This window comes from Sciurus carolinensis, unplaced genomic scaffold, assembly GCF_902686445.1.
Source record: "Sciurus carolinensis unplaced genomic scaffold, mSciCar1.2, whole genome shotgun sequence".
NCBI classification, from domain to species: Eukaryota; Metazoa; Chordata; class Mammalia; order Rodentia; family Sciuridae; genus Sciurus; species Sciurus carolinensis.
This window is the reverse complement of record NW_025920414.1, coordinates 80,697-102,760: the sequence shown is the minus strand read 5'-3', so window position 1 is coordinate 102,760 and position 22,064 is coordinate 80,697. Positions and strand designations below refer to the sequence as shown.

Below are 22,064 nucleotides of genomic sequence, written 5' to 3'. Positions count from 1 at the left end.
TTTTAAACATTTTTTTAAAGGCATGAAATAATGGAGGATCTTTTAAAAAGTGCAACCACAACTATACAGTAAAGGAACTTAAAAAGAGATCAAAACTGCTTCATACACAAGGTGGGGCAACCTAATATACATCATAACATGAGTCTTTCTAAACAAGTTTACTAAGAAACATCTCCTGTGTTTAGTGTTAAAAATAAAAAAAGCTTCTCATTTAGAAAAAAATCAAGGCATCATTTGATTAGTGAAGACTCTTCTTTCCCCCCAATTTTATACTTTCTTGTCTTCATTTAGTAATTGTAAATTTATGATAGGAGAACAAATTTTATTATAGTATAAAAATCTTAGGAACAACAAATTACAAATATTTCCTTCTTTTGATAAACAAAAGTGTTTTCCTTCCTAAAATGTAAACATCCAGTAAATAAAACATACATGATATTCTACGTATAGCAATGCCAGTAACTCACTCATTAAAGAGGTGATATTTTGGTATATTTGGTGGTAAGGTTTTGTTTATCTTGATACAAAGCACTTCACCATGAGAACATTATTATTATTTAAAACAATTCTATTTCTTCAGTTTCCTTATTTGAGTAGAAAATCATTAATTTCTGTAGAATTTTGGCTGTAAGACCAAGCCACAGAAAAGGTCTGAAATATCTCAGTCATTTGGCTAAATAAGTGTTTTCTTGAGACTTGGAGTCAGTCATTCATTACTTTCTGCTTGAAGGCATTCCTCAACAAACTTCTTACTGGTCTTCAGAGTAAAGCGCAGGACCTGGGCTCTCGGAAGGGGTTGCTTCCAGCTGGAACACCGACCAGCAGAGCATCCTTGCAGGCGTTCTGCATGCAGTACTGCTGAAGCTCTGCAGCAGCCTGAGAGACCTTGATCCGCTCCACGCCCGCCTCCAGCTTGAGCTGCTCCACCAGGCGCTGCAGGGCGCTCACGCTGGCCCCGGAAGACATGGCGGCTGTGGCCTGATTTTATGATTTAAGGTATGAGAAACTCATAGAGTGTTATGTACACATTTGAAAGAAAAAGATTATTATTGAGGCAGGGAAGATGGTGTATTAGAGTGAGGCAGCATTTCTCCTTGCTCACTTACCCAGAACTCAAGTGGTGAAAATAGTACTTCTTTCTGAGGCTCCGAGTGAAATATCTTGAGACTGGAGTATCAATGTGCTCTTGCTACACCAGAGATTTTTCAGCTCATTAAATTGATCTAAAAAAGTTACCATGGGTATACTAATCATCATTGGAGAGCTGAACCAGGAGTTATCTTGAGAGTAAACAATAACTGTTCCAATGGATAGTGGAAACCTAGATTTGGGAGATTATGGCTAGGCCTGCATAAACCTATCTGAGCCTAGCAATGACTTACCTGAGATTAACAAACCCAGGGAAAAGAAGAAACCAAGAACTTTGGTTTCAATAACTCCAGTTGGAGAGATAGGGATAACCCAACTCTCTCCAATTCTTTGAGTCCTACGGCTCAAAGGAGTTCATAAGGTCAGCTACAATGAATCAGCTATTTGATGTGGTGAGTTTCAGGTCACATAGCTCTCTGATTAACTGCCTGGCTGGTTCTGGTCACTTCCAAGACGACAAAACCCACCTTTCCCTTAAACCCATCTAGTTTGGCACATGCTGAGTCTCTGGCTTCCACCCATTACAGTGCCCTACCTGTTGCTGGTACCTGCCAGTTTTCTGACATCCAACTGCTCCTGGCTTGCCCTCTCTGTCTGGTCCCTGTGACCACAATCTTTCTGTGCCCTGTGGACCCCAGAGACCCAATATTTCCAAACCCCCAAACCTCACACCCTGCCCACTACTTGACCAACTATGCCTGCAATTTTACTTCTTGAACCATAGCTCAGTGTGCCAGGCTGCAATGTCCCTGCCAGTTCAATGTGACCCAGGGTCCTGCATTGCTCTCTGGCCCACAGGCTGGCCCAACCAGCCCAACATTTCACCACCTGAAGTGCCCAATCCATCACAGATTGACATGTGCCAGGCTTTAGAGGAATATCAATTCAAAAATGCCAGCAACTCAACACAAAATAAATCAACCAGAACCTCACTAAAACTAAGTCCCTGCAACCAGGAACTCCACCCATGGGACCTTCTCTCGTAGAACACAATGCGGAGCACACACTGGTAATGGGTGGACAGCTCCTCCCATTTCACCCCTTATCTATATCACAAGAAGAAAAGTTTAGTAGTCTTAGAACCTAGCTGGAAACATGGTGAGCAACACAATAAAACGGAAGGCCTCGACAGCCCACACCCCATACACCCACACTCAGTTCACACCTCAAGAAGAAACAAAATCAGTTGGGGACAGAGAGCAAACACATATGCTCACTATTTGTCCAACACAGTCAAAACAATTCCATAATTTCTTAACTTTTCATCCGGGTTTTTCACTTCTTTTATTTTTGGTTATGTTTTATTTTGTTTTTGGTGTTTCAATTTACTTGAATATGTACTGATTGGTTCAAGAACACCTATACATATAAAGACTTACTCTTCCTAATTTCTAGTCTTTTTATTGAAGGTTATTATTTTTCACAGCCAGGTGTTGAGGGTCAAGGTTTTTGATTAGCATAGTTTGATTTTCTTTTGTATACTTTTTTACACCACTATATTCTCTATTTCTCTTTTCCCTCTCCATTTTCTATTGTGAAACAACCAAATTCTCTCCTCACTCTTCCTTTATATTCTTTCTTCTATTTTTTCTCCCTCTTCCTCATTAACATGACATCCTATGTTACCATTTCATCTGCCATATTTACGCTTTAAAATTGCACACATTTTCTACCTTTCTATCTCCTTTTCCCACATACTGAATGGATCCTTAACATCAGTTAATGCTACTTGATGTATGTAATGTCTTCCCCTACCACCAATGCCAGAGCAGTAATTAATATGGCAGAAGTCATAGACAACACCTACAGTTTGACTTTGTGCCAGACATAATTTATGATTAGTTACTTTTTTACTAATGGAAATTGTTGATTCTTCTATTTCTGCATATTATACCAAATAACACTGTAGGTGTCAAAATAGGAACTAAGTACCTAATCTACTGCTGTATATTCTTGGCATAGATTTTTACTATCATCGGCCTCTGCCCCCAAACTCTGAGGTGCTTATAACAAAGAGGGGCACAATTGATTTATAAAGTAGAAACTCTACTGCTTCAGATATATCCAGACAGATGGGTGAACACACAATGAATATGGAAAATGAAAGGAAAAAACCATACCAAACAACATAGAATACCTCAACAACAGTTTCCATTAACACAATAATGGAGGAAATGTCAGAGATGGAATTCAGAAAGTTCATGGTTCAACTGATCTGTGAGGTAAAAGATGAAAAAAAATAAATGAATTAAGAAAGAAAATACAGGGATTGAAATATAACTTCAATAAGGAAATATAGATCCTGAAGAAGAATCAATTGGAAATTTTCAAAATGAAGGTATTAATAAACCAAATTAAAAGTCCAATGGAAAGCATCACCAACAAACTAGACCACATGGAAGATAGACTATCAGGACTTGAAAACAAAGTATATAATCTTAAAAAAAGATGATTAGAGATAAAAGATATTAAGGGCCTATGAACAGAAATTTTAAGATAAAGGATCTGATATACAGACAAAATACTGCACAATTTTAACAATAAAATAACATCAGGAAATTTCCAAAATCTTAAAAACAAAATGGAAAATTAAATACAGAAACCATACAGAAATACAGATACACAAAATTGCAAGAGGCCCATTGAAAGAAACATCATTTTGAAAATGTCTAACATACAGAAAATAAAATCTTACATGCAGCAAGAGAAAAAGACTGGTCACATTTTGAGGAAAACCCCAAAGCAAATCTCTGCTGATTTTTCAACCCAAACCCTAAAATACTATATACCAAACTCTAAATAAAATGGATGCCAACCAAAAATACTATAGAAAGGAAATTAAGGTTTTGATTTGAAGATAAAATAAAAAATTTCCATGATAAAGTTTAAAAGAATTCATAAAGCTGACAGTACAAAAGATACTCAATAAAGTATTTCAAAAATACATGGAGAAAAAGCAAAAACCAAAAGTAGAAACAACACTAGAAGAATACTAAAGGAACTCCCATAGCACAAGAAATAAAAGCAAGAATCAACAACTGGGATAGATTCAAACTAAAAAGCTTTCTCTCAGCAAAGGAAACTATCAGAAATGTGAAGAGAGAGCCTACAGAGTGGGAGAATATCTTTGCCAACCATACCTCAGATAGAGCGCTAATTTCCAGAATCTATAAAGAACTCAAAAAACTCTACACGAAGAATACAAATAATCCAATCAACAAATGGGCTAAGGAAATGAACAGACACTTCACAGAAGAAGATGTACAAGTAATCACCAGATATATGAAAAAATGTTCAACATCTCTAGTAATAAGGGAAATGCAAATCAAAACTACCCTAAGATTTCATCTCACCCCAATTAGAATGGCGATTATCAAGAATACAAGCAACAATAGGTGTTGGCGAGGATGTGGTGAAAAAGGAACACTCATACATTGCTGGTGGGGTTGCAAATTAGTGCAGCCACTCTGGAAAGCAGTGTGGAGATTCCTCAGAAAGCTTGGAATGGAACCACCATTTGACCCAGCTATCCCACTCCTTGGCCTATACCCAAAGGACTTAAAATCAGCATACTACAGAGATACAGCCACATCAATGTTCATTGCTGCTCAATTCACCATAGCCAGATTGTGGAACCAACGTAGATGCCCTTCAGTTGATGAATGGATAAAGAAACTGTGGCATATTTATACAATGGAATATTACTCCGCAATGAAGAATGATAAAATTATGGCATTTGTAGGCAAATGGTCGAAATTGGAGAATATCATGCTAAGTGAGATAAGCCAATCTCAAAAAACTAAAGGACGAATGATCTCGCTGATAAGCAGATGAGGACATATAATGGGGGGTGGGACGGGCTAGCATTAGGTTTAGGGTTAGGTTTAGAGTTAGGCTAAGGAGAGCGGTAAGAATGAAGGAAAGAAGGACTGTGTAGAGGGAAAAGAGGGGTGGGAGGGGTGGGGGGAGGGGAAAAATAAAATAAACATCATTACCCTATGTAAACGTAAAAAAATAAAAAAATAAATTAAAAAAAAAGAATACTAAAGGATACTCAGTTCAAATTAAAAACTAGAAATAAACCAAAATTCCAGGAAATAAAAAGCATCTTTCAATAATACACTGAACACAAATTGTCTAAACATTAAAAAAAAGCCATAGGCTTGCAGATTGAATTGAAAAACAAGACCAATTTTATGCTGTCTTCAAAAGACTTACACATAAAGAAAGACATCCACAGAATGGAGGTGAAAATTTGGGGAAAATATATTATTCATGTTGTCTTCCTAAACAAGCAGGGGTTTCTTTTCTCATATCAGATAAATTGGACTTCAAAGTAAACTTAATCAGAAGAGACAAACAAGGCCATTTTATTCTGATTAAGGGAATCATATAAGAAGAAAGAGCAGTCATTGATATTTATGTCCTAAAAGAAGCACTACATTTATCAAGTAAACTTTTCTCAACATCAAGAATCAAATAGGCCAAAACACAATAATACTGGGTAACCTTAACATACCTCTCTCAACATTAGGTAGATAATCCAAACAAAATATAAATAAAGATGCTTCACAACTAAAAAATTGTAGACTTAACATATATATATATATAGATATGTATATATATATATATATATAGAATATAAAATCCATCAGTGACTGAATATTACTACTCCACAACATGTGAAACATTTTGCAAAATATAATTAGAATTCAGTGATAAGACAAAAAGTAGAAAATACTCAAACACCTGGAGACTAAATATTTGCAAATCATTTTATTGAATGATGAGTGGATTGCAGTATGAATCAGTGGTGAAATAAAAAAATACTTAGAAGAAAATGAGAATAGAGGTACAACATATCAAAACCTCTGGGCCACTATGAAGGAGGACATAAGAAGGAATTTTATATTACTGAGCTCATTTATTAAACAAACAGGTAGACACCAAATAACAAATAAATAAACTAACATTACATCTCAAGGCCCTAGACAAAGAAGAATAAATCAATAACATTATCATTAGATCCCAGAAAATAAAATCAGAGTTCAACTCAATAAATTTGATATTATAAAAACAATTAAAAAATCAGTGAAAAAGTTGGTTCTTTGAAACGCTAAACTAATTTGATAATTTTTTAGCTCAGCTAAATACAGGAAAGAGAGAACAATGAACATTTTTAAATCCATGATGAAAATATCTCCACAAGCCCTACTGAAATAGAGAGGAGTATCAGAAAGTACATTATTTTCATACTCCAATGTGTTAGAATATTCCTAGATATGTATGACCTGACCAAACAGAATGAGAAGGCTCTAGAAAATTTGAAGAGATCAAATTCTAAAAATGAAATTGAAGAAGTTATAAAAAATGTACCAAAAAGAAAAGTTAGGACTGAATGAATTCTCAGCCAAGTTCTACCAGGCTTTTAAAGAAGAACTAGCATCAATCCTCCTCAAATTTTTGCATAATATAGAAAAGAAGTGTTTTCAAACTAATTCTATGAAACTAGTAATTCCCGATACCAAAACCAAAGTCATATCGAAGAATGAAAACTTCATGCCAATATCCTTGATGAACATAGATGCAAAAATTCTTAATAAAATACTGGCAAATTGCACACAAAAACACATAAAATGATAGTTCACCATGGTCAAACCCAAGGTTGACATCACTCTAAATGGAGAAACTGAAATCATTCCCACTAAAAACAGGAAGAAGACAAGGTTGTTCTCATTTACCAGTTTTATTCAACATACTCCTTGAAACCCTGGCTAGAGCAATTAAGCAAAAGATATAAATTAAAGTGATATGAGTAGGAAAAAAGTGTTCAAACTATTTCTTTTTGCTGGCAACATGATTCTGTATGTAAAAAGTCCCAAAAACTCAAGTGGTAACTTTTAGAACTCATGAAGAAATTCAGCAAAGTAGTGGCATACAAAATTAATATCCATAACTCAATTGGATTTCTATGCATCAATAATGAATCAGCTACAATAGAAATTAAGAAAACTCTCACATGCACAATAGCCTTCAAAAAAAAAAAACAAAAAAACAAAAAACTTAGGGATAAACCTAATAAAAGAGGTGAAGTATCTCTACAATGAAAATCAATGAACAGAGCTATAGTTAAAAAAACTAAATAGGGGGGCTGGGGAGATAGCTCAGTTGGTAGAGTGCTTGCCTTGTAAGCACAAGGCCCTGAGTTCGATCCCCAGCACCCAAAAAAAAAAAAAAAAAAAAAAAACTAAATAGGTATGAAAGCAAATGGAACAGAATTGAAGATGCATAGATTAATTCCACATACATATATTTACCTTATATTACACAAAGGTGTTAAAACTGCACACTGGCGAAAAGATAGCCTTTTCAACAAATTCTGCTGGGAAAACTGGAAATCGATATGTAATAGAATGAAAGTTAAAATCTATTTCTCATCCTGCACAAAAGTTAACTCTGTAAGTAGATCAAAGACCTACAAATTTTACTAGAAACACAGAACCTACTAGAAGAGTAGTTAGGCCCAGATCTCCAATACATTGGTACAGGAAATGATTTTCTGAACAAGACTCTAAGATTAAAAAGTAATAATAAATTAGATGGGACCAAACTAATACCTTCACAGCAAAAAACATGAAGACAGAACCTACAGAATGGGAGAAGAACTTTGCTACCTGTATATGTTGTCAATTTCTAGGATGTACAAAGAATTCAGAAATCTTAAACACACACACACACACATGCACACACAATAAAGGGACAAAGGAACTGTACAGACCTTCTCAAAGAATAGAGAAATAATCAACAAATATTGGAAAAAATGCTGAGCATCTTTAGATATTAGAGAAATATGAATTAAAAGTGCCCTGAGATTCCATCTCTGTCTGGTCAGTATGGTAAGTATCAAGAATATAAGTAACATGGGTTCATGAGAATGTGCAGAAAACAGAATTCTCACACACTGTTGCTGGGACTGCAGATTGTTGTGACCCCTCTGGAAAGAAATATGGATATATTTCAAGGAATGGATCTGCCATTTAAACCAGTGAACCCACTCCTGAATATATACCCAAAGGACATTAAATGCAGCATACTACTGTGACACAGTCACATTAATATTTATAGCAGCACAAATTAAATTAGCTAAGTTATGAAAGCAACATAGGTGCTCTTCAACAAATGAATGGATAAAAAATTGGGGCATATATACACAATGCATTGTTAATCAGCCATAACTAAGAATGACTCCATGACTTCTACCAGTAAATGTTTGGATCTAAAGAATATTATGCTAACTGAAATAAACCAATTCCTAAATCCAGAGGTTGAATTTTTTGTTTACATGTGAAATCTAAACCACATAGAATGGGGGAGGATTAGAAAAGTTCAGAAGATTAGACAATGGTGAAAAAAGGAAGGGAGGATAATAGGAATATGAAAGACAGTAAAATAAATCTAACATAATTTTCCTATGTATTCATATAAAAATACCTAAGTGAGTTCCACCATCATGCCCACCCACAAGACAATTGTCATTCTAATTAGAATAGGATATATCCCATGCTTGTATACATTCATGAAAATGGATTGTACTGTCATGTAGAACTAAAATAACCAATAAAATTAAATAAAAATGACAATTATTTGAAAAACTAGATTTTTATCCTGTTATAAACATAATACAACATATACATGTATCAAAACTTTATTGCATAAATATGTATGATTTTTATTTTACATATTAAAATAAGTTTAATTTGAAAAACAAAGCATAAACAAAATATTCAAATTGTTGCTAGTTGATATTTTAATAACATACATAAATAACAAAATATTTGGACTCAAATTTACTAGTAATTGTTTCCTTTATGTAGTCAACCTTATTGCCTTTCAAAAGTTTCTCTCATCCCACTATGGTCTTGGAATAGCTTCAGAAATTGTTACATTTTCATAAAACCCAGCTCCATCCCAGAACAACTGAATCAGATTTTTCATTTCAGTAATCTCTGATTCATGGTTGTACAATTACATCTGAGGATTCCCTGCATTTTGATTCATTGTACACAAATGGGGTACAACTTTTCATTTCTATGGTTGTACACAATGTAGATTCACACAATTCATGTAATAAAACATATACATATGGTAATACTGCTCATTCTACTGTCTCTCCTTCCCCCACCCCTCTTGCCCCATTTTCCTCTACACCATCCGAAGTTCCTTCATTATTCTCTTCTCTCCACCATTCCCCCTCGTTATATATCCTCATTCACTTATCAGAGAAAATATTTGGCCTTTGGTTATTGGGGCTTGGCCTATTTAACTTAGCATAATTTCCAACTTCATCCGTTTACCAGCAAATGCCATAATTTTATTCTTTATGTCTGAGTAATATTCCATTGTGTATATATACCACAATTTCTTTATCCATTCATCAATTGAAGGGCATCTTGGTTAGTTGCACAACCTAGCTATTGTGACTTGAACTTCTATGAACATTGATGTGGCTGCATCACTGTAGTATGCTGATTTTAAGTCCTTTGGGTATAAACTGAGTAGTGGAATATCTGGGTCAAATGCAGGGTCCATTCCAAGCTTTCTGAGGAATCTCCATACTGCTTTCCAGAGTGGCTGTACCAATTTGCAACTCTACCAGCAATGTATAAGTGTGCCTTTTCCCCACATCCACGCCAACACTTATTATTGCTTGTGTTCTTGATAATAACCATTCAAATTGGAGTTAGATGATCTCTTAGTGTCATTTTAATTTGCATTTCTCTAACTACTAGGGATAATGAGAACGTTTTTATATATTTGTTGATCACCTGTATATCTTCTTCTGTGAAGCATCTGCCCAGTTCCTTAGCCCATGTATTGATAGTTTTCTTTGTATTTTTGGTGTAAAGTTTTTTAAGTTCTTTATACACTTTGGAGATTAGTGCTCTGTCTGAAGTATGTGTGGAAAAGATTTCCGCCCATTCCGAAGACTTTCTTTTAACATTATTCATTGTTTCCTTTGCTGAGAAAAAAGTTTTTTTAGTTTGAATCTATTCCATTTATTGATTCTTGCTTTTATTTCTTGTGCTATGTGGGTCTTGTTGAGGAAATCTGGTCCTAAGTCACCATGATGAAGCTTTGGGCCAATATTTTCTTCTATTTGGTGAAGGGTCACAATACTAGTTCCTAGACCCTTGATCCATTTTGAATTGTTTTGCACAGAGTGAAAGAGAGATAGGGTTTTAATTTCATTTTACTGCATATGAATTTCCAGTTTTGCCAGCACCATTTGTTTAATAGGCTATCTTTTCTCCATTGTGTTTGGCACCTTTGTCTAGTGTGAGATAACTGTACTTATATGGGTATGTCTCTGTTTCTTCTATCCTGTACCTTTGGAATTCCTGTCTATTTTGGTGCCAATACCATGCTGTTTTTGTTACTCTTCCTCTCTAGGACAGTTTAAAGTCTGGTATTTTGATACCTCCTGCATCAGTGTTCCTGGAAAGGATTGCTGTGGCTTTTCTGGTTCTTTTGTTCTTCCACATGAATTTCATGATTGCTTTCTCTATTTATATGATAAATGTCATTGGGATTTTAATTAGAATTGTTTTAATTATGTATAACACTTTTAGAAGTATGACCATTTTGATAATATTTTTCCTATCCAAGAACATGGGAGATCTTTCCATCTTTTAAGATCTTCTGCTATTTCTTTCTTTAATGTACATAGTTTTCATTTTAGAGATCTTTCATCTCTTTGATCAGATTGATTCCCAAGTATTTTTTTTTTTTTTGAGGCTACAGTGAACAGAGTTGTTTTCCTCATTTCTCTTCCAGGTATTACATTGCTATGAATTAAAATGCTTTAGATTTATGCATGTTGATTTTCTATTCTGATATTTTGCTGAATTTATTTATTAGGTCTAGAAGTTTTCTGGTGGACTTTTTTGAATCCTCTAAATACAGAATCATGTCATTGACAAATAGAGATACTTTCAGTTCTTCTTTTCCTATTCATATCCCTTTAATTTCTTTGGTCTAATTGCTCTGGCTAGTATTTCAAGAATGATGTTGAATAGAAGTGATGAAAGAGGGCATCCATGTCTTGCTCCAGTTTTTAAAGGTAATGTTTCCATTTATCTCCATTAAGAATGATGTTGGCTGTAGGCATAGCATAAATAGCCTTTACAATGTTGAGATATGTTCCTACTTTCCTGTTTCTTAGTGCTTTGAGTATGAAAGGGTGTTGTATTTTGTCAAACACTCTGCATCTGCTGAAATAATTATATGATTCTTTACCTCTTTACCTTAAGTCTATTGCAGTGATGAATTACATTTATTGATTTCCGGATGTTAAACCAAGCTTGCATCCCTGAGATGAACCCCACTTAATCATGGTGCACTATCTTATTTATATGTTTTTGTATGTGATTTGCTAAAATTTTGTTAAGGATTTTTGCCTCTATATTCATCAGAGATATCAGTCTAAAATTTTCTTTCCTTGATGTGTCTTTGTCTGATTTTGGTATCAGAGTGATACTGCTTCATAGAATGAGTTTGGAAGGGTTCCCTCATTTTCTATGTCCTGGAATACTTTAAGGGGTTTTTATGTCTTCCTGTATTTCATTGCTTGAAATTGATCTGTTTAAATTGTATATGTACTTCAGGTTTAGTTTGGGAGGATCATATGTCTCCAGAAATTTGTCAATGTCTTCAATATTTTCTATTTTGTTGGAGTATAGATTTTCAAAGTACCTTCTCATTATGTTATGTAGTTCAGTGGTGTCTGTCATGATATTTCCTTTCTCATCACAAATTTTATAATTTGAGTTTTCTCTCTCCTTTGTGCATGTGGCTAAGAGTTTATCTATTTTGTTTACTTTTCAAAAGACATTTTGTTTTGTCAGTTTTTGAATCGTTTCTTTTGTTTTGATTCCATTGATTTCAGCTCTGATTTTAATTATTTTCTGTCGTCTACTACTTTTGATGTTGTTCTGTTCTGATTTTTCTAGTGCTTTGAGATGTAATGTTAGGTCATTTATTTGTTGAGTTTTTATTATTTTCTTGAGTGACTTCCATGCAATGAATTTTCTTCTTACTACTGCTTTCATGGTGTACCAGATATTTGATATGTTGTATGATCAATCTCATTTACTACTAAGAATTTTTTTTATTTCCTCCCTAATATTTTCTGTTATCCATGCTTCATTCGGTAACATATTATTTAGTCTATAGGTGTTGGAAGAGTTTCTGTTTTTTATTTTGTCATTGATTTTTAATTTCATTCCATTATGATCTGATAGAATGCAAGGTAGTATCTCTATTTTTTTTCATTTGCTAATAAGGGCTGCTTTGTGGCATAACATATCATCTGTTTTAGAAAAGGAGCCATGTGCTGTTGAGAAGAAAGTGTAATCACTTGTAATGGATCAAATATTCTATATATGTCTGTTAAGTCTTAGTTATTGATAGCTTTATTGAGTTCTGTGGTTTTTTGTTTAGTTTTAGTTTGGAAGATCTATCCAGTGGTGACAGCAGTGTGTTAAAGTCACTCAGAATTATTGTGTTGTGGTCTCTTTGATTCCTGAAATTGAGAAGGATTTGTTTGATGTATATGAATGCCCTGTTTTGGGGGCATAAATATTTATGATAATTATGTCTTCCTGATTTATGGTTCCCTTAAACAGTTTAAAATTTCCTTCTTTATCCCTTCTGACTATGGCTTGAAGTCCACTTTATCTGATGTAAGGATGAAACCCCCACTTGTTTACTGAGTCCCTGTGTTTGGTAGGGTATTTTTCCCATCCTTTTACCTTTAGTCTGTCAGTGTACTTTTGTATGAGATTAGTCTCGTGAAGGCAGCATATTTTTGGGTCTTTCTTTTTAATCCAATTTGCCAGCCTATCTCTTTTCATTGATGAGATTAGGCCATTAACATTCAGGTTATTATTGAGATATGATTTGTATTCCCAGTCATTTGGGTTTATTTTTGTTTTTAACTTGAGTTGGTATCTCCTTTGATTTGTCTTTCCTTTAAGGTATTTCCTCCCTTTGCTGATCTACCTTGCTGTTTTCCATTTTGTCCACATGGAATATTTTGTTGAGAATGTTCTGTAGCACAGTCTTTCTATTTGCAAATTCTTTTAACTTTTGTTTATCAAGGAATGATTTTTTTTCACTTTCAAATCTGAAGGTTACTTTTTCTGGGTGTAGGATTCTTTGTTGGCAACCACTTTGTTTTCGAGCTTGACATATGTTGTTCCAGGCCCTTCTAATTACTAGAGTCTTGGCTGAGAAATCTGCTGATATCCATATTGGTTCCCCCTATATGTAATCTGATGCTTTTCTCTTGTAGCCTTCAAAATCCTATCTTTATTTTATATATGAGGCATATTCATTATAATGTAACTTGGTGTGGATCTGTTGTAATTTTGTACATTTGGTGTCCTATAAACCTCTTTCATTTGATTTTTCATTTCACTCTTCAAGTTTGGGGAATTTTTTAATATCAGGTAATTGAATAGGTTGTTCATTCCTTTGGTTTGTATATCTGTGCCTTCTTCAATTCCAAAAAATTCTTAAATTTGGTCTTTTCATGATGTCCCAGAGTTCTTGGAGGTTTTGTTCATGATTTGTTACCATCTTCTCTGTTTGGTCAACTTTATTTTCAAGATTAAATATTTTGTCTTCATTTTCTGAGTTTTTTTCTTCCAAGTGATCTAGTCTGTTGGTGATGTTTTCCATTGAGTTTTTTAATTTAGTTTATTATTTCCTTCAATTCAAGGATTTCCATTTTTTTGGAAAATCTTTATGTCTTTGTTGAAGTGATCTTTTTCTTCCTGAATTTGCTCTTTCAACTTCTTATTGGATTGATCATTCCATTGCCTGCATTTGCTCTTTTATTTGATACTTTGCTTTATAAATCATTTTAATTATGTATATTCTGAAATCCTTTTCTGACATTTCTTCTACCATGCTGTCACTGGGTTCTCTGATTATAGAATCTAGGTTTCTTTGGAACATTTTCTTCCTTGTTTTTTCATGTTGTTCAAGTATCTTCCCCTCTAGCAGTGCAGAACTTTGGTGTTGCAGTCCCCCCCCCCCCATAGGCTTATAGTGATACTATAGTTTTCCAAAACCTCTTCTTTAAGGGGGACATCAATATTTGCAGCACCCAGTACACATAATATGCAGCCCTAAACCAAATAGCCCCTTTGAAGTCATTAGCAATATTGTCATAATAAACAGAGAGGATGAGTTCAATTATTATCTACAGTATAACAGATGGATTTGCAATAAGGTCTTCAGTTTCTAATGGAGGATAAAGAGGATGGGGAGGGGTATAGGATGTAACTGTTAATGGGATAAGAAAAGAGTATGTAGAAGTACTAGATTGTAGAAAATGTGAAAGTTTAAACAGAAGAAGTTGGTTGTTATCATGAGAAAAGTGAGAGAAAGACTTTGAGGAAACAGGTAAACAAAAGGAAAATAGAGCGAGAAAAGTAAAGAAAAAAAAACTTACAATTTTTCAAAAAGGGAAACACAAAACAAAAAAAAAACCCTGCACTATAACAGTTATGTATTATTCAAACCTCCCATTCTTTGGTAGCCTGCTGCATGAGAGGAACATGATAATGAGTTTCCAGTTTTCAGCAGGCATCTCAGGATGGAATTTGCCCAACCTAAAGATGGAAGCTTCCACTTCTGAGATAATTGAAGATGGCCACACTGGCTTACAAGTATGTTGACACATGGGGAGCCACAGCTCAGGGCATGGTTTTGGTTGGCCGGGTGTCCTAGAGACAGGGTGTGGTTGGTTGGGAAGGGGTCCTGGAGCACAGTGTGGTCTGGTTCAGGGGACCTGGAGGTGGGGTGTGGTCAGTTGATCTGGGAGTCCCAGTGGTAGGGTGCAGTCAATTGGGCTGAGGGGTCCTGGAGACGGGGCTTTGTCAGTCCATCCACAGGTCCTACGGGTACTGGCTATTATCTCAAAATTGTGGCAGCCACATGTAATGAAACGGGTGGGTACTGTGGCAGTGAACTTCCAGGCAAGAGCAGGCAACTGGCGATCCCTTGGTGGTCTGCAGTTGGTCTGCAGGCTAACAGTACACCGTCACCTCTTCAACAGAGGTTCTCTGGGCAGTCCAAGGCCTAATGCATTGAAAGCCTCCTCCAGTTGATCCATGGTCTGCAGCCACCGTCAGATGAAATTCAGGCTGTTCCTTCTCCTCTGTGCTATTTATGTACCTATTCTTGTTTCAGGAACTGTTGACATTCAGGGGTGTGGCCATTGATTTCACTGAAGAGGAGTTGAAATGCCTTCAGCCAGCTCAACATAACTTATATAGAGATGTGATGTTTGAGAATTACAGAAACTTTGTCTTCCTGGGTAAGCATAACTTCCCTTCACAATTTTTAATGAATTATGATTATTTAATTTTCTTCCCTTGATGAATATCTTCTGGGAACTTCTCTATAGGAATGTGTTTCAGATTTGTGCTTTCAAGAAAAACAGGGTACTTTTGGTATAAATATAATGTTAATGACATTCCTTTTAATCTTTAATCTCTCCTTTTCTTGGTATGTTATTTATCCTTCACTTTAGAGAACTGATACTGAGAGTAATTCAGTGATATAAAATATTGTGGCCTACACTTACAAAGAAGACACAGTTGACAGGCCCAAAGTTTAAGGAAGAAGCCAAACTTTAAAATAGTGATGGAGAAGTTATCTAACAGAAAAAAAAATTTCAGAAGCTTAGGTTTATCTCTCCCATTATCATTGAATATGTATTGACCTATGTTTATCATGTTTAAAATTCTTTAAAATCTTCTGTGTCTACAGTGATGTCCCAGTTAATTTAAATAAACCACCCAACTCCTCTTTGCTAGTGAGTGACAGCATGATCTAAAATATTTTCTGTTATTTGTGGGTCTTCAGGTGATAAAGTACACATTTTTGGAGAATTCTAGGTCAAGCCATTTTAATAAATTAATATCCTAAAGCAGTTTAATATTATTCACTTACATGTGCTCTTTATAAATAAATACTTGTTATGGATTTTCTGTGAAATGAAAGTCAATTTTCACAATAAATGCTCTCTTGTGGTATGTAGTAAAAGTTGCAGATTGTAGTTATATGAAAGCGATTGTAAATAATATATCTATGGTTGGTTAAATTTTTCTTTCCTTTATTCTTTCATTTTATATACTACATTTCATTTTGTAGAAGAGGTTTCCTCATGTCACATAACACCCTTTTATTTTTGTCCATATTTTATGAATATATGACGATTTTCATCACTTCACATTGTTGGAATTAAGATATGCATAATTCTTGTTTCTATTGCCAATAAAATTTTATATGCTTTTACTTGTTCGTATAAATAGTATACCTTTTTAAATGAATTTTATTTTATCCCGATTGATATTTTATCCTGTATGTGTACACAGTAATGTAAACTTTTTATATGTGAATGTAGTAGGGATAGAATCCAGGGGTACTCTAATAATGGGCTACATCCCCAGCCTCTTTCTATTTATATTTGGAGAGAGGTTCTCACAAAGTTATTGAGGATGACATTGAAATTATTACCTCCCTGCCTCAGAATTACAATAGTAATTCTGGATTATATGAGTGCCCTTTATATATATATGTGTGTGTATGTGTGTGTGTGTATATATATATATATATATATATATATATATATATATATAGTCATGAATATATATATATTCATGAAATTTTTCTTATTCATAGAGTGAAGACTATAGCATTTTATAGTACCTTTCAAACATTTTACAATTCTTTTTATTTTATCTGTTGCTTGAAATTTTAATTGTGATCAAAACCACAAAACAATACTTGCTCTTCCACCATATTATGCATACTTTTTAGCAATATTAATTCAAATTGTCACATAAATATATCTATAGAATGCTTACACCTCAAAAATCAATAAATATGTTTCCATGTAAACAAGTGTTTATTTCTGTCTTCTCCTATCACTAATGTCATTATCATTTCTGTTAAGAAGGTTTTTTGCATGTTTCTTTGTTTCTTTGTTTTTTGTTGTCTTATATAATTAGAGTGCTCCCATGTTTTTTTTTTTTTTTTTTTTTCTGGTAGTGACATATTTCAGTTAACATAATGTACTGAAGATTTATCCTGATTATAGATTTTGCAAAAATGTATTACATTTTAACTTGAAAAACATTCTGTAGTTTCTATATTCCAAATTGCTCCATCCAGTCATTCCAAGGGTTATTTGGTTTGCTTCCTCATAGCAGCTCGGTTGATTAATCCTGTAATAAACTTCTGTGTTCAAATGTCATAATTTGCTGCATATGCAAGGTCTTATTACACTCAGAATTCACTATGTCCATCTGTCTTAAGTGATGTCACTATTACCAATTAAATTTTACAGTTTTTATTGTTCTCAAATCATGAAACAACATTCTCCCAATTTTGTTTCTATTTTGAATATTTTTGATTTATCCATAAAATTTTGAGATTCCATAAAATTTCTAAAATAAGTTTTTTCTGTCTTTGCAAAAAATATCATTGGGAGTTTGAGGGATATTTACATGGAGTCTCCAGATAACTTTGAGAAGTACAAATGTCTTTTAATTTAATTTTTCAATTCTGGAAAAAGATTATGTTCAAGACTATTCATTCAATTGCCATATATGTGTGAATTTTTGAACATCCTTTCCACTTTCAATTTCTAACATTATTCTCTGATGATCAGAAAATAATCAGCATCATCTAAGTAATATTGACATAGGCTATGCTAGGGTTTTATTGTCTTAAGATTCCCTACCCTCTTAAAACTTGTTGAATATTCATTGTATTAGCATCCAAATCTACCTGTTCTTTCCAGATCTCTGTGTCTTGGGAGACAGAAACCTATTTCACACAATCTTCAAAGAAGCCAGAAATGTTGGTGTATATTTTATATTTCCCTTATTCTACTGACAGTGAAGGCAGCTTATAGATTTTTTTTCCTAATTGCACAATTGCACAATAAGAAAGGAGGAAAGACTTTGGTTGATAAAAGTAAGATACATTCCTTCCCTATTCTATATTGCTCTCTGTAGAAATAAAGTCATCTTTGATATTGTGCTCTCTACAATAATTTGTGTGATTTTTATAACATTTGTGACTGAACATTTTTGTGTAACATGTTTCTGAAGTAATGATTACCTTGGTTTACTAGTCTGCTACACTGCTGATGTCCTGACATTGCTAACTCTGCTATAATTTTTTGTTATATATACAAAATATATTCATTCCAGTCTACTAAGTAATTTTCTTAAACTTTCATTTATTTCAGCAATGACATCTCATGATACTGAAGAATTTTCACCAGGCCAGGGCATAAGACATATTTAAAAAAGTGATTAATGGAAAATTTGGAAAGTGTGATCTTGACTATTTAAAACACAGGACAATATGGAGAAATTTAAGTGAGAGTGAGCATCAGAAATGATGTTATCAAAAACCATGCCTCATTCACCAGCACAGAATTCATACTGGAGAGAAGTTCTGCAAATGTAAAGAATGTGGCAAAACTTTTAATGCAAAATCAGACCTTATTCACCATCAGAGAATTGATAATGGAAAGAAACCCGACCAATGCACAGAATATGACAAAGCTTTCTGTCAAAGATCACACCTTACTCAACACCAGAGAATTCACACTGGAGAGAAGCCCTACCAATGTAAAGAATGTGGCAAAGCTTTCATTGCAAAATCACACCTTATGTGCCATCAAAGAATTCATACAGGAGAGAAGCCTTTCAAATGTACAGCATGCAACAAAGCCTTTAATGAAAAATCAGACCTTAGTCACCACCAGAGAATTCATACTGGAGAGAAACCCTACAAATGTAAAGAATGTGGCAAAGCTTTTAATGTAAAATCAAACCTTATTCAACATCAGGGAATTCATACTGGTGATAAGCCTTCAGAATATTCAGATTGTGGCAAAAATTTTAATAAAATATTATAACTAATTAACCACCAGGGAAATCATACCAAAGAGAAGCCCTACAAATACAAAGAATATGACAAAGCTTTTAATGGAAAAGTATACATTTCTCACTAGCAGAGAAATCATATTGAAAAGAAGTCCTACAAATAAAAAGAATGTGGCAAACATTTGTCAAAAATTCTTTTTAATTGTTTCCAGTTAGTTATATGTGACAGTAAAATGCACTCAGAAAAATTGTACACAAAAGGAGTACAAATTCTTCTGCAGGCTACAAGTGTTGCAGACACAAAGGTAGTGTAATCACACTTGTATTCAGGGTAATGATGTTCAGATAATTTGACTGTCATTCCCCTCCTTACACTGATTCCTTTCCCCTCACTACCTTCTACACAATCCAGACTCTTCATTCCACCTACCCCTCATTATGAATCACCATTTGCCTGTCAGAGAAAATACGTGGCCTGTAGTTTTTTGGGTTTCACTCATTTCACTTATTGTGGTAATCTCTAGATCCATGCATTTACTAGAAAATGCCATAATTTCCTTTTTCTTTAAGTCTGAATAACCTTCCATTGTCTGCATATACTACATTTTCTTTATCCATGCATATGTTGAAGGGCATCTAGTTGGGTTCCCTAGTTTAGTTATTGTGAACTGAGCTGCTATAAGCAATGATGTGGCTGAGTCACTAGTATGCTGGTTTTAAATCCTTTGAGTGTTTATAACAAAGAGTGGGATAACTGGGTCAAATGATAGTTTCATTCTGAGTTTTCTGAGAAATCTCAATAAAATTTCCAGAATGGTTAAATAAATTTGTAGACCAAGCACCAATGTATGAGTGTACCATTTTCCATATATCCTCAGAAAAACATATTTTTATGCTTTATTTTTTAAAAATTCTCATTGTAATAGGAGTGGGATAAAATTATAAAGTAGTTTTCAGCTGCATATCTCTAATTACTAGAGATGATGAGCAATTTTTCATGTTAGTTAATCATTTGTATTTTTTCTTCTGTGAAGTGTTGGTTCAGTTCATTATCCCATTTATTGATTGAGATTTTTTTTTCTTTTTTTGTGTGGTTCTGGGGATTGAACCCAGGACCTTGTGCTTGCAAGGCAAGCACTCTACCATCTGGGCTACATCCCCAGTCCTGATAGGGTTATTTTTGGTGTTAAGATTTTTGAGTTCTGTATATTTTCTGTAGATTATTGCTTTATCTAAGGTGTACATGGTAAAGATTTTCTTCCATTCCATAGGCACTCTCTTCATGTTACAAATTGTTTCCTTTGCTGAGAAGATTTTTATTTTGAGTCCATCCATTTTATGATTTCTTGATTCTACTTCTTGTGCTTTTGGAGACTTGTTAAGGAGGTCAGTTTGTAAGCTGACTAGTTGGAAATTTGGTCCTACTTTTTCTTTTATTTTTGCAGGATCTGTGTTATAGTGCCTGTCTTTACTCACCTTTGTGTTGATTTATCCACAGGGTTAGAGATAGAGTTTTGATTTCATTTTCAATTTCCATTTTTCCTAGCAGCATTTGTTCAATAGGCTATCTTTTTTTCCAATATATGTTTTTGGTGCATTAATTTAGTATGAGAAAACCCTCCTTATTTGGTTTTGTCTCTGTGTGTTCTCTACCATTGTACTACATGTCTATTTTGGTGCCAATGCCATGCCACTTTTGTTACCATTACTCTCTAAGTCAGCATTGTGATCCCTCCTGCTTTACTATTCTTGGTGTGTATCACTTTGGCTATTTTGGGTCTCTTGTTTTGCAAATAAATTTCACAATTGCTTTTTTCATTTCTGTGAAGAATGTCATTGGTATTTTAGTAGCAATCACATTAAATAATAGTTTTGGTAGTATGACCACTTTGACAGTATTAATTCTGCCTATTCAAAAGCATGGGAAATCTTTCCATCTTCTAAGGATTTCCTCCATTTTCTTATGTAGGATTCTGTAGTGTCCATGGTAGAGGTCTATCCCCTCTTTCATTAGGTTGATTCCCATTTCTTTGAAGTTATTTTGAATGGACTAGTTTTAATAATTTATCCTTCAGTTGATTCATCACTGATGTATAGAAATGCATTTGATTTATGGTATTGGTTTTATACACTGCTATTTTCTGAATTTCTTTATTAGGTGTATAGATTTTCTGATGGAGTTTTTGGGTCTTTTAAATATAGAATTGTGTCCTTGGAAAATAACAATATGCTAAATTATTATTTTCCTATTCATATCCCTTTAATTTCTTTCATCTGTCCAATTGCTCTGGCCAGAATTTCAAGGACTATGTCAAAAAAAAGTGAAAGAGGGCATTTGTTTCCTCTTCCAGTTTTTATGGGATGGTTTCATTTTTTCTCTATTTAGAATGATGTTATCCTTCAGCTTAGCACAGAAGACTTTCACAATGTTGAGCTATATTCCTACTATCTCTTGTTGTTCTACTTTTTTAAACATGAGTGGATGTGCATTTTGTCAAATGTATTTTCTCCACCTATTGAGATGACCATATGATTCTCAACTTTAAGTCTATTGATGTGACTAATTATGTTTATTGATTTCCATATTTTGAACTAACCTTGCATCTCTGGGAGAAACCCCATTGGGTTGTGGAGCACCATCTTTTTAATGTGTTTTTGTATGTGATTTGACAGAATTTTTTAAAAGAACTTTTGGGTCTGGTTCATCAGGGATATTGATCTGAAGTTTTCACTCCTTCATGTGTCTTTGTCTGTTTTTGTTTGTTTGTTTGTTTTGTATCAACACAATACTCATAGAATGAATCAGGAAGGGTTCTCTTCTTTTTCTATTTAATGGTATAATTTTAGGAGTATTGGTGTTAGTTCTGCAAAGGCATTGTGGAACTCAGGTGAAAATCCATCTCTGGTACTTGGCTTCTCTTGGTTGGTAGACTTTTG

At 34.1% G+C, this 22,064-nt stretch overlaps 1 protein-coding gene across 1 annotated transcript; it reads right to left on the bottom strand.

Moving 5' to 3' along the window:
• Positions 1-657: 657 nt before the first annotated feature.
• Positions 658-966, bottom strand: LOC124975713 (guanine nucleotide-binding protein G(I)/G(S)/G(O) subunit gamma-10). Its single transcript, XM_047538301.1, has one exon. The coding sequence runs from the start codon at positions 964-966 to the stop codon at positions 760-762; it is 207 nt and encodes a 68-aa protein (XP_047394257.1). The 3' UTR covers positions 658-759.
• Positions 967-22,064: the final 21,098 nt, after the last annotated feature.

Coding starts and splice junctions, on each gene's coding strand:
- LOC124975713 (XM_047538301.1), bottom strand. CDS start 966: ATGTCTTCCGGGGCCAGCGTGAGCGCCCTGCAGCGCCTGGTGGAGCAG.